The following is a 14,654-nucleotide window of genomic DNA, read 5'->3' on the forward strand; positions in this document are numbered from 1 at the left end:
GTTCAACCTACATTTTTTTTCTTATAATGTCCTGTACCAAGTCAGGAAGATGGTAATTATTATCTTATAGTTCGTTTCTGTGTGTGTTGCATTATTGTTTGTTTGTGTGTTGTTTTTTTTTTGTTGCACTTTAGTATAAGCCTGGTCCCTTTGATAACTATTTTCACAGAATTTCACTAAATAACGTTTTTGAAAGTCAAATGTCTCCAAATATGCTTTGAAACCTACGAAAAACTGAAATCTCTAACTGAACATGACTACAGGGTTAAAGAATGTACATCATTAAATTTCACGACTTGCGTCGCATTGTCATGCTAACTTTAAAAAATCAAATACGGAATGCTTACCCGTTTAATTTTGGTGAATTCGACAAATGATTTAAATAAAGGCAACAGTAGTATACCGCTGTTCAAAACTCATAAATCCATGGACAAAAAACAAAATCGGGATAACAAACTAAAATCGAGGGAAACGCATTAAATATAAGAGGAGAACAACGACATAACACTAAAATGTAACACACATAGACAAAATCCCACGAGAATAATATATATAACATCAAAACCAAATACATGAATTTGAGATAGACAAGTACCGTGACACGTCTTATCGCAATGTGAATTTACACTCAAAAATAAGAGAAAACAAACGACACAACGTTATAATGTAATACACACAGAAACGAACTATAATATAACAATGACCATATTCCTGACTTGGTACAGGGCATTTTTAAAGGAAAAAAAGCTATGAAATGAAAACATGAGAATGTGAAAAAAAAATAAAAAATATTAATTTACCTATCCAAAGCGAGACAAATTTGCTTGACGATATAACATCAATTTCCTTTCAATTATGCATGCACAAACACTCAGTTTTGTGAACGTTCTGTTTCAGAACAAAAATACAAAATTCAATTATGGCACCGTAATTAAGAAGTAAAATCACAAAAAAAATATCTCCAAGGAAAATTTCACAAAGGAAAGTCCCTAAGCAACTGCCAAAATCAAAAGCTAAAACAAAGCAAACAAATTGATAATAACTGTCATATACAACACTTGGTACAGTCATTTTCTAAATAGCCTTTCGGAACCGTCAAGTTCCATTGACGTGAACGGATCCGGTTGTTCTTCTAAGAGTTCATGTCATTTGTTTGTATACCTTGGTGTGTATATTACGGATAAATGTGTTTTGAACTACTGACTACAGACACATGTTCATTCACATTAACTTAGTTGTTCTTGTGTTTCTTTATATCAACAGTTGTCATTGTTTATCAACCATTCACAGACAATACAGAGGACGAAAAGGAAAAAAAACCCTGAAAGCTATGAAGTATAAATGTTGATGTCCATTCGAAAAATTTAATTTTAATTTTTAATGATTTATATGGTGTATTTTCTTTGCTTTTGCTTACAACACAAAAATGAATTCCAAATTCGTTTTTCCTGAACTTCGATTAAAAACGTCAACAAACTTCCGGATAAAACTATGATACCCAAAAGCCAAAACCACTGACTGGGATTTTGTTCTACAAACTGACGCCATAATGTATTCCATACCAGAGCTCCTGCATTTCCTCCTGCTCCAACTAACCCCGCAACAATGCCTACGTGAGAAGGCAGAACATACGGTACGATGGCAAATGTTGTTCCTTCGGACATCTGGACAAACATGCTGAAAAATATCATTACGGCAATAGACGTGGATATAGTAGACATCTGACTAAATATTATCAACATTATACCTTCACCTACTAAGCAGGTGAAATGAGCAACTAGACGGCCTGCAATACCTAAATATTTTCGCATTATGTCTGAGTAAATTCCTCCCATGGCCCTAGCAAAGAGATTCATTAAACCAAACAATGATGCAATCAAACTTGCAGCATCTTGATCTAGGATACTACATTCATTTGTGTCCATCTCTTTAACTTCACTCGTCATTGTTGTGATTGTAATGTTAGAGAATGAATTGCACTCTTCTACACAACCCTCCTTTTTAAAGTTGTACAGGAAATAAAGGTTCATGACGGTATTGACAGCAATTTCTATTCCAAAACACATCCCATACTGTATCACCAAAACTAATATAGTTATCACGGACAAAAATATGTTGCTTTGATTAGATATGTGTTTGTCATTGTTGTTCCGAATCTCTGATGATAAAGGCTCAAATTTCGTTCCGTCAATGTTTGTTTCCTTTACAGCTGAAAAAAAATACAGGTAGACATTTTTTATTGGTGGTAATTATTTATCAGTTGAACAAATATAACTATGGTGACGATGTGATGTCGAAAAGAACTTTTAAAATATACAGTGTACCATAAATCCAATTACTTCTAACTTTGTCATGTATCAAATTGGTTTAAAAATAAAAACACATTTGAATATAACTTTATACATGCTATGTTTTCAAAGCGCTTTTCTCGATTAATCTGTATCAGTAGCGCTTAAATCTACAAGTTAAATCCAAAAATATATACTTTACCTTTATTTGCATTCTTGTCTTTATCTGAGATGTGCTCGAATCCTTGGTTGTCGACTCCTTGCTTTTGATTTGTTTTGTCTACAGAACATGTTGGTGCTGTTGGCAATAGCCGATTGTCCCAATGTCCTTGTGGACAATCATCAGATGTGAAAATTATAGAAATACCTGAAAAACAGTGAGTATTCTATTTTCATGTTGATAGTACTTTACAAATAACATATTGCTTCGACAAACTTCGGTTATAGGCACCTAGTTTATGAACATAAAAACAGATTTTAAAGATTGACAGATATTTTATTTTAAGTATCGTAATTGTAATATGAGTCCGGATTCAAATACAAATTCTCAACATTTGGCATTGTGTACCAAAAAAGGAGGCAAATTATAGCTGAGAGTGTCGGCGTGTTGCTGTGTCATTTTGTCTGATCATTCATAAATTTATTATAGGTAGTCATGTATACCTTGATAGCACGAAAACCTTTAGTCAAAAGTAATCGGAGATTAAAAAAATAACAATATGAGAGAACACTATTTGAATAATAAAGGCAACAGTAGTATACCACTGTTCGAAATTCATAAATCGATTGGGAAAAACACTATAAAAGTAAATTTAAGCAACTATAAGTCACCGTTTGTTTTTCAACAGTTGACAACATTAAATACCAGTTGTTCATACAAACGCTCCCTTCCACTTGCGTGTATACTATAAAAAAATATATATGATGCTATAGGAAACCAAAATAAAACATCATAAAAGAGGTTTATGTGAGTATAATTGATTTGGTAAAGATATCATCAATCTATGTTTTGTTTAAAAAAATCATATTGATTTTTAAAATTTTTGACGTACCTGTTAATACACAAATTACTGATGGAACGACGACTGCTAATTTCCATGCCAGAAATTCGTCTGCTCCTATAACTTTCATCAACTGAAATAATCCTGGCATCAATATGAATGTGAATCCTCCCCCTAAATTACCCCACCCACCAGCTATGGCATTAGCTGTTCCAACAATCTTCGAATTAAACATGGCTGAAGTCCAGAATTGACAAGGAACAAACGTTCCACCTAATATTCCAACAAAAAAACGTAAAACGATAAGCCCCGTACCAGTTTTTATTACGCCTGCTAGTGCCATTGGTATAGCACCTGTAATCAAAAGGCTACACATTATTTTTCGAGGTCCAAACTTGTCACACATTGGTCCAATTATCACTCGAACTGCAATTGTAGCGGCAACACTAGCAATTCCAGAGTTAGCAAGATCTGTTTTAGATAATTCCAGCTCTTTTCTTATAGTGGGGAGAAGAGGTTGAATACCAAACCATGACGTGAACGCAACAAAGAAACAAAACCATGACGCATGGAAGCTTCGCATATGTGGACGAGCAATGCTGAATAATCTAAATTGTTTTGCTTTGCCAAGATCATCTACTTCTACCTTTTTGGCTTGAATTTTCCTCATAATATTTGTACAACACGACATCGTTTTTTGAGTATAATCTGAAAATTAGAAGCATTGGTAGTATTATAGAAGTTATTTAAAGATACTAGGCTTACAATTTATTTTTTCGCTAGACTCGCGCGTCGTCTGCATATCAATTGTCAGTAGTGCTTGAGGAGTTGGAAAGTTGGATATATTATAGACGGTATAGACAGGGTAGCTTTATGTTCTAATTGCATATGAGTATTCTATGTTAGAGTTATCAGATCAAATTTTGTTGATAGATAGTACAGTCTGTAGTGTCTATAGTCAACCTATCGTTTCTGTCTATGCGTCACAAATATTGGTAACACAAAAACAGCGTATACCCTAAGAACTGCAGATTTAATAGAAGAACTCCTAATGAGATTTTAGATCTATTTGTCTTATTCTTATTTTCTGTTTTAATTGATTTTTGTTAAGTTAATTGGATCCTCTTTTTAAAAACAATAACGTACATTACAATTATCGGAATGACGGAAATTTTTTATTTGGAAAAGGGGCTTGCATTTAAGTTCTGACAGACGGGTTTTTTTTTTGTCATTTGGCCTCTTTGTTTCCAGTTTTGGTGTATCAGCTTTAATCCGTTATGTATATACCTCTCTTGGTTTGTTTCACATTTTTTGCATCCAGTGACCATTTATAGATAACTGCATTATATGTTTTTTTATAACTATTATTGAACACCGAACGGTGTATACTAGTAGTTGTTTACATCTTTGCCTTTAGTTTTTAGTTATTAGTTGTCACATATCATCTCATATTATTTCGGTTATTATACACCTTTGCTTTCAGATATTCGATTTTTTTATTGAAAGAAATTCAGCAAAGCGCTTTGGACGCATGAAGTGTTTAAATTTCTTTTTTGGATTTTTGATCAAGCAATGTGTCATGTAGACTTCGGTTGATATGTAGTGTTTTAACTATATAGATGTGGTATGAGTGTCAATGAGATACCAATTAAAAAAAAGTTAAACCATTAGGGTCAAAGTACGGTCTTCCAAACGGAACACAGCGACCAGCAAGCTATAAAGGGCCCCTAAATGACTAGTGTAAATAAACTCATCATATATACCAGGATTAAATTTTGTATTTACACCAGACGCCTGTTTCGTCTACAATAGATTCATCAGTGACGCTCGCTTCCAAAAAAGTTAAAAAGACCAAATAAAGTACGAATTTGAAGAGCTTTGATGGCCAAAGGAGTAGGTTCAGTAAGACCCCTTTTTGGCCTCAAAATATAGCAGTTTTACAAAAGTATGAAAATGTAATCTTTAAGCTATTTACTGAAAAGTAGAATGCTTCTGCTACATAAATATGGGATATTTTTTGACAATACAATGCACATATATCGGATGCTAGCATCATTAAGTCATGCTAAATTACTGAAATCTTCACAATTTGAGCATTTTAGTTAAATTTTCGACGGTTTCCGTCTAAAATGAAAGTGGCCGCATTCGTGTTCATTCATAATATTGAAATGTAAGTTGTATTTAATGATAATTAATAACATATATAAAGGTTGAGGATGAACACGGATGCGGCCACTTTCAATTTTGACAAAAACCATCTGAAAAGTGACGTTTTTTGGCATATTTGATAGATTTTTCATATTTAAGCTTGAATCTGAGCGTTTTTAATAACTTAATTAGTTAAAATCTTTTACATAAACTAATTGAATCAATTTGAATAAACATTCCAGTGTTTAAAAAGTGTCCAACATCTTTCGTTCGATGAACTTGAAATTTGAGGCCAAAATCGGCCCTTACCGGACCTACTCTTTTCCTAAATGTTTTTCCAAATACAGCTAAGGTTATCTGTTCCTGACGTAAAACAGTTCAATACGGTATTTTTTATCCCTGATATGGTCACTGTTTTATAAGTGACAACATAAAGGGTTTGTTTGGAAGAAAATAAAATATATCTCATCAACATTCATTCTTCTTAATGTAATTTGTTGATGTATTCCAATGACTGCCTTGTTAAATAATATTTGAGGTACCATTTTTTCTGCGTACATGCATGATGTACTGCCTTTTTTCTAGACTTAACGTTACACAGTGCGTGTTCATTAATCCCTGAAACTTTCGTCATAATAATGTAATCGTATTTTACATAGGCCATTTTCGACAAAGTATAGCATCTCATTGTAAAGAATTATTCAAGGCGCAATGTCAATGGCAGAGCTTATATATCCGTTTTACTCATCTGACTTTAATAGAAAATAAGAAAAAGACACATATCCCTAAATATAAGCTGAGTAAATAATACAAAAATTGAGAGGGAAAAGTCAAATAATCAGAAAAATTAATCTCATCCGGCTTCGAATGCATGAATAAAAAATGCATACATATTGGGAGGTAAATTCAATTATTACATGAAGTTACCTCAATATTATTTTTTCATCCTTTTCAAAATGTATACAGGATATCTGGTCACAAATATCACATTGTGGTAATGGGAATGAACTTTTTTGTGTGAGTTTTTGATTGTCATATGACAGACTGTCAAGCGGGTCTTTGATATTTGAAAAAAATACAAATGTACGGTTGATTTACACATATGCTTATAAAATATAATGATATATAATTCTGCGTCAAAAATTCGTAAATGGTGACCCCGCTTGCAAGTAACGTTATTAAACGAACATAACTTGAAACAGAAAAAGAGACTACACCCACTTCGAGCTTGATATGCATTTTGTGCTAAAAAGTATTCTGTATAAGTCTCATAACATTTTGTTGAGGCAAACAAACGTCATAACGGAAAGCAATTTTGGGACGTAGGTACGAGTGAACAAATGGACATACAAGAATAACACTTAATACCCTCTCCGGTGACGGCTGAGCCATATAAAAATAACACAGATTAATTGGTATGCGTTAAGAAACAGCCAATAAAATATAAGTAGGAGGTGCACAATGCAAATTTTGTACAAGAATATTTTTTCAAAGTGACAATCCAGTCAATGGTTTGATAGGTTGTGGACAAAAATGTCTACTCTAAATAGGATCACCCTCAGTTTTGTAGGGGTTCGTTCTGTTCAGTCTTGTGTTTTGTGTACACGTTGTTTTATGCTGGTCTCTTCACGTTTAAAAGCCATGGTGTTGTCAGTTTATTTTCAACTAATGAGTTTGAATGTCCTTTTGGTATCTTTCGCCTCTCCTTTTCTACTCGTATCAAATAAAAGTTAATAACAAATTCGGATTTATATTTTTAGTAAGGAACGCAATCAAAATGAATAATCGTAACAAAATTAATTTAAAAATGCAATTTCTTGTATAAAGTATAAAGACGGCTTGTCGTATTGAATTATTATGTCGTTTGTCAATTGATTTTGTTTTCATCGATGAATTTTTTAGCGATGAAAAAAATTGACGCGTTCTGATAAATGCTTTGTAGGAGTAATTTTTATATCGCTTATCGTAGTATAACAACTTATTTTTAGTCGAGCAAACATTGTAAGTTGTATCGCAAACATGAATGTTTCATGCTCTTGTATTAGTATACGTAATATTTGTTTGCTTATTACAATGTTAATCTTTCGTGTGTAAGTTAACAATTGATGTATAATAAGGTCGCATTGGTTACTTTGAGATAAAAAAAAAAAAAAAAGGATATTTTTCATAAAAAAAACTCATACTTATATATAGGAAATTGTATAGTATTGTATCAACATGTGATTAAAAATTTGTGATATCCTTTGTACTTTCTATAGAAGATTTTGTATTTTGAAAAAAGTAAGGATTTATCAACTTAAGTTAATATGGCCGTATGTTCAACACAAATTTTACTAAGCATCCAGACACACCTGTGCACAAATGAAACTCATTTATTTTGGTTTGCGCTATTTTCTGCAGACTGGGGACGGATTTGTAACACTTCTTCAGAGCGAAAATTGAAATTATCTCCAGGAGATAGTACAGTCGATAGTGATTTACCGACCGACCAGCGACCTTACTGTGAAAAACATTTCGTATAATGTATTTTTGAACGATTATTCAGTATCGGTAATTAGTAAAATCACAAAAATACTGAACTCCAAGGGAAATTCAAAAAGGAAGTTCCGAACCAAATGGCAAAATAAAAAGCACAAACGCATCAAACGAATGGAAAACAACTGTCATATTCCTGACTTTGTACAAGTGTTTTCTCGTGCAGAAAATAGTGGATTAAACTTATTTTATTGCTAACTAAACCTCTCGTTAATTTCAAACCTAATTGATTAAGATTCTTGAAACGAAATTCTATAGTTTTTTATCAGCCCGAAATACATGTCACGGACTTTTAAAACTAAAGGTTATAAAAGACGTACTATTATGTAGTAGAGAATTGATAAGAAGTAGTGGATTCGTAAACGATAATCAACGAGCGACTTTAGTCTGAATTTCATGAAAATAATTTCGTCGTTTTTATTGTCTAATAGCTGGAACTGACTAGATCCACACGGTTCACATTTATATTTAACTTATACAAATATTATTTGACTTAAATATGTTGTTATCTTCCCTTTTTATTACCAGATTTTGTATTTGCAAATAATTATTTCATTCAACGTTGAATCATTACAAATAATTTATATTGATTAGATTTTAGTATTAATAATTCATTCAAAAAGACATATTATCAATATATGGATTTTTTAAAATCTTTTTTGGAAAGTTAAAAAAAATTAATTACCAACATTAAAAAACCTTTAATATTTACATATATAGTAATCAGCAACCTAATGAGTAAATTAATGGGAGATATCTCCCATTTGATTGAATTAACAATACACATTCAAAATGACTTAAAATTTAAATGAAGTGTAAAATTTACAATAACACCGCTTCACTAGACACCAGTCGATGATAAAATAGATACAACGATTGGCCTAAATTAAAAAATAATATATAAATTTTGTTTATATTTCATTTTTACTATAAAGTTGACGATTTTGTTTCTGGTTTCACCGTCAAGGAAGTAGTTTTACAGTCGTAGCTAATCACACTTTATTCACATAAGAGTCAGTTAAATTTTGACGTATATTTGGACCATTTATAATCAATCAAAGAAAAACTAAGTGATCATAGTATGATATCATTGTAACCATAAAAACAAAAGTAAGCATTTGCTATGATGAAAAGGGAAAGGCCTTGTATCTTAAAAGTGATAACTGTAAACTAATGTGTAAATGGATGTTTATTTTATCAAGGAATTCCTTAATTCTATAGTGTTTATATATTTTATTAGATAACAAAAAAGACAGAAATACAGTATATTGACATGCATTGACAGATATACGCTATGAGAGTGGTATTTCAATAATTATTTATATCAGCTCTCGTGGTCTAGTGGTATCGTGCATAGGCTACAGACTTTATGGTCGAAAATACGCGCGAGTTCGAACCTTTCATTAGTCATTCGTTTTTGAGAGGATAAAATATCGTACGTTAAAAGTTATGATAGAAGTTATCTTAAGTTAACATGATGGTCAGTGGATTCTTGAAAAATAATCAAGTTATTGCCTACTCATTTATTATTAATAATACTGCTTGTGCTTAAAATTTCGTCATATTTTATACTCAACATCCCTACGCAGTTGCTTTCATCTCTATTTTTCTAGTTTGTAAAAATATTTTTAAAAAGCAGCATGTTTTATTGCGTTTTTCGATTTCAGGTAAATGACACAGAGTATTACCAATATAGCCGTATATAAGTTTATAAATGTTTTGTTAATCTGAGTATACACCATCTTGTATAATGGTATGTTTGTGGTCTAGTAGAACTTCATCTTGGCACAGGAGTTAGTGTCAATCCCTAATGCATTATACTTACTAGGTTAGGAAGATCGTGACATGTTATTCCCTTTTTAAGACGTAATATGAAATATGTTGAATGCAACAAAATCAGGACAAGACTATCGCAACGTAAAAAACGAATGGCAAATTGTTATAGCTTGCTGATAAAAGATATTTCGAAATGGATTTCTACCGGTCTAAACATGTATCAAAATCTTTATAATCCTGAAACTATGTTTATTAAAAAAAATAAGTGGAACGTCATGTGTTCCAGATCTGTCGATGCTGGGATTTACGAGCTTTGTTATTTCTTGTAAAATATCGTCTGTCTACTGTGTTCAATTTCTTTTGAATGTAAATATGGTTTTGGTATAAAAAAAAAAAACAAAAAAAAACAACTATTTACTCTTCCGGAGCACCTGAGATCACCCCAGTTCTTGGTGTGGTTCATATTGCTTCGTCTGAAGTTTTCTTTATTGTTTCTTGTGTATTTGTATTTGTCTGTTTGTCTTTTTCTTTTTTAGCCATGGCGTTATCAGTTTATTTTCGATCTATGTGTTTGATTGTCCCTCTTGTATCTTTCGCCTCTCTTTTACCAACTTTTTTACTATTCCTACTTTTATACATATATGCACAATAAATGTGAAAAACAATTTATGTTTTACAAGGTGCGTCTTAAATGCCAAAAATGATTCATAACATATACTATTCTTAGTTCTAGTAATAGTATTATCATTTATGTAAATATCAATATTATTGTTATCATTATTATTATTATTATTATTATTATTATTATTATTATTATTATTATTATTATTATTATTATTATTATTATTATTATTATTATTATTATTATTATTATTATTTTTATTATTATTATTATTATTATAGTTTTTGCTATTATTATAGTTTTGGCTATTATTAATTTTTTTCTATTTTTTTATATAAAATATTTATGACTCACCTTGACAAAAATTGAAAGGAAATAGCAACAGGATTTACACCTCAAAATATTCAAACCAATAGCATGACCACAAATTGGTTTTTAGTAGAAAAATTGCTTGAAAATACGGATTTAAAACAAGTTATGCTTTCATACACACCAATTAAAGTTGTCTTTTTATATTTAAACAGAATAGTATAATTTTGATGTGGATAAAAAAATCAAAATGTGCAATGATTTGTGTATTTAAGGAGTGCAACATCCTGCTAAAGTGAAGAATTCTACAGCTCAATTTATATGTGGTTTAAGAGCGTTTGCTTTTGAAATGCTATATTACATTTTTCTCAATGATTTTATTTCAAAAGTAGTATATATTGTATAAAATAAAATGTGAACATTCGCATGCTTGTTTTTTTTAAATATATTAAGCTTTCACAAATCTCGAAAAAATTGAGATGTATGCTTTAAATTTGAGTCACCTTTATATCATTGTTTTTCTTTCAAGTCTTTTACAATCATGTTCAATTTACTCTAACAATTGTATGCCAAATCATCCTTATCACTTGTAACAGGAGTATGAAGTTGGATGTCCATAGTTTCACTGGAGGGTGTATTTTAGCAGTTTGCGACCCCCCTGGATATTAAGGTAGACAAACTAACTATGTAATGTGAATACCCCAAAAAATTAGAATAAAATAGAAATATTTTATGCGTGATACAGGAGAGGAAAACCCAAGTATCTTTAAAACTGAAAATATCTTAAAAAGATATCTTAAAAGAAGATGTGCTATAATACCACAACAAGTGTTGCTCTCGAAAAAAATATTATGCTACTTACCGAATTAAAAAAAAATTTTTTTTACTTCTGGGCTTTTCGTTTTTTTGGAATGCCTAAATTGAATAATCCAAAAATCAATATATAAATAGACATCTAAAACGCACAAGAAACAATGTCTGAATCCTCGATAATGATTTAAAATGTTGTTTTTAAGACAGATATATCTATGATATATACCTTTTGTTGTTTGAAGTAACTCTCAGGCTGTTGAAATTGCTAACTTCGGATGGTTTCTGACCGTTTCGTCTTGTGATTCATAATATTTGGTACTGGTACATTTTGTATGGCTCTAACTCCCAGCGTTTCACTTCTATTTTTTTGTTTTGTCGGCTTTACATTGATATAAAAAGTTTTACTGCTGCGTATTGCCTTCGTTACTCCTATCCTCTAGTATTAATCGAAAGATATATTTGAGACACTTTTCAATTCAAAGCTATGATAGATAACGAAAATGTAATGACAATAATTACTGAATCATCCAGATTGTATAATGTGTTCTCTAAGATAAATTTCATTTGTCCTGTCTAAAAGCACGTATAAACACCATGATCAAATATCTAAATTGATAATGCAAAAACATATAATACAAAACACACTTACTAACATATAAAAAAATATTTGTATTTGTATTAAAGAAAAGGTTATACGAAAGTAGTGAATAAAGTATATATATATATATATATACCTTTATTATTTAACATTCCTTCAATGTCAAAATTTACGAGGAAGTTATCTGACTATTCGAAAGGTAAATAAACATTGATTTGGTTATGTCATAAAACATGAAATGTAAGGTAAAAGGTAAGGTGAGTACGTGCATTTCCATATTAAACAACTCTCGTGAAAGTTTTAAGATACCAAGTTATGCTACATATTATTTGCTTCGACACTTATATCATACCTGGGGATTTGAAAAATGCCGTTTCAGCAAAATCTGTGATATCAGGTATCTCCGCTCTAATAAAGAGTTTTGTCAGGATAAACTTATTTTCTAGGAACAATGATAATAAGCTATAAAATCAGGTTTAATGCACAATTTTCTACTTAAGAAAATGCCTGTACCAATTCAGTTATATGACAGTTGTTTTCAATTTATTGGTGTGTTTGAGCTTTTGATTTTGCCATTTGCGCAGGAACTTTCTGTTTGTAATATTCCTTGAAGTTCGGTGATTTTGTACTCTACTTTTTAGCAACACTCTTTCCAGTATGTCTTTCGAATTGAAGGTTTGTGCGGTCTCATGCCGTTAGAACTCGTGTGATTTCTTAGTTTTTGTTTAAATTTTGATATCTGTTTATTCTGGAGGGATTCACACTATTTCAACTTGTGTTGCTTCTTTTAAAAATAAAAGTCACGTTAGTTTCGTGGCAAATTTGAGTGATCAAAACAAAGTTTTGTTTCAAATGACAACATAATCAAGTAAATATTAACATTTGTTATACATTATTCATAAAAACGCATTCTGCTTGTGTTCAACGGCAAAAAGGGGATATCGGTATTGTGTCCATTGAGGTGTTTATGGAATGCAGCATATGTCTAACGAAAAGTGCTTATGCTTTTCATATTTAAGTATTATCTGTGGCCTCTAAAATGTTAGTTAGTCTAACACACCATTTCACAAACACCAAACTGACATGTTGTTTGAAACAAGCTTTCACTTCTAGTGAGCTAATATAAAAATTATCGGAGCACAATCGCATCAAAGTGATTACGATTGTACAGAATAACCACTGATATTACGTCAGGAGATCTGAAAAGATTCTTAACAAATGAGCTCAATTTTCTATGATCAAAAAGTAAAATCACAAAAATACAGAACTCCGAGGAAAATTCAAAACGGAAAGTCTCTAATCAAATGGCAAAACCAAAAGCTCAAACACACCAAGCGAATGGAGACAAACTGTCATATTTCTGACTTAGAACAGGCATTTCTGGTGTAGAAATGGTGGATTAAACCTAGTTTTATAGCTAGCTAAACCTCTAACTAATATAACAGTCGCATCAAATTGGGCAATACAAGTGGGCTTAATAATGTTGTAATTTATAAGATGCATTCATCTGCCAGTATTGTTGAATGAAGGGATGGATACCTTCAACATATTATTGCAAATTTTTTTCAGTTTTAATTTATTAGTACTATAAATTTCAAGAGTCTCCACTCAAAATAAATTTATATTGATATGATAACTGTCATAATTTTACAAAGGAAAATAAAAATTCCATTCCAAAATGTATTGTATTCCAATATGAAATAGTCCGATGCAGACAGAGGGCATTTATAGTTAAGCATTATTTGTCTTTCTCTATATGATATAATTTTAACTGTATCGTTCTTTTCTTTCATTATCATTACACTCATGACAATACTTATCTAAGTTGTTTCCTGTACTACATCTACAATAAGTTGCCAAAATATGACTATAAATCGTTTAATATAATGCTTCTTTATTTAGAAACTCTATTCAAAGATTTGCAAATCTTAACATCTAACAGAGTTCATGATACATGGCAAAGGGGACATAATCTTCTTGCACCTGAAATGCATGGATGTAAATGCACACGACGGATCCATATTCGATGTATAGATGCTAATAAATATGCATACCAATCATAAATTATATATGACCATAATATATTCTGCAATTAATCTTCTGAGACAACTTTAAATAGGTTATTGACGACATACCAAGGACATGAGTTTTCGGTTTATTTTCGTAACAACATTTTGTTTCAGGAAACTCTGATTTAAATGACTACAGGAATATTTCAGCAAGTATGAGTGTATAAGTAGTTTTATTTGGGACTCTGAGTGTCGTTTACAATAATGATTAAATTCACATAGAGATAGGCATTCTCTCGTTCTTAAAAAGTTGTGAAATTTTGTTTTGTTTTATTTTATCGATTAACTACATGCCTGTTTGAATTCAGTATGTAATATTTAATATGTCAAAAGAACATTGGTTTAAATTGTATTGGTTTGTTTTAGCATAAATATTGAACATAGATAGAACTATAGTATGTCCAATTTTTTATCTACCATAAGCACGACTTCTTGAAGATATGATATTTAGATGGAAATTGCAGTTACGAAGGAATAGTGAGAATATCTGTTTCC

The 14,654-nt window shown here is 31.0% G+C and overlaps 1 protein-coding gene across 1 annotated transcript; it reads right to left on the reverse strand.

Moving 5' to 3' along the window:
* Positions 1–856: 856 nt before the first annotated feature.
* Positions 857–12,098, reverse strand: LOC139481419 (uncharacterized). Its single transcript, XM_071264741.1, has 4 exons — positions 11,719–12,098; positions 3,341–3,997; positions 2,491–2,655; positions 857–2,209 (listed from the first exon to the last, which is right to left on the reverse strand). The coding sequence occupies exons 2-4, from the start codon at positions 3,978–3,980 to the stop codon at positions 1,386–1,388; spliced, it is 1,629 nt and encodes a 542-aa protein (XP_071120842.1). The 5' UTR covers positions 3,981–3,997; positions 11,719–12,098; the 3' UTR covers positions 857–1,385.
* Between the last annotated feature and the right edge of the window lie 2,556 nt (positions 12,099–14,654).

The sequence above is a fragment of the Mytilus edulis genome, chromosome 7 (genome assembly GCF_963676685.1).
Source record: "Mytilus edulis chromosome 7, xbMytEdul2.2, whole genome shotgun sequence".
Classification (NCBI taxonomy): Eukaryota; Metazoa; Mollusca; class Bivalvia; order Mytilida; family Mytilidae; genus Mytilus; species Mytilus edulis.

What these genes read in the sequence shown, in the direction of transcription:
- LOC139481419 (XM_071264741.1), bottom strand. Translation starts at nt 3,980, where the DNA reads ATGTCGTGTTGTACAAATATTATGAGGAAAATTCAAGCCAAAAAGGTA. An exon ending in AGTAATTTGTGTATTAACAG is followed by an intron (nt 2,656 to 3,340) that starts GTACGTCAAAAA and finishes ACTGTTTTTCAG; the next exon opens with GTATTTCTATAATTTTCACA. An exon ending in AGACAAGAATGCAAATAAAG is followed by an intron (nt 2,210 to 2,490) that starts GTAAAGTATATA and finishes ATTTTTTTTCAG; the next exon opens with CTGTAAAGGAAACAAACATT.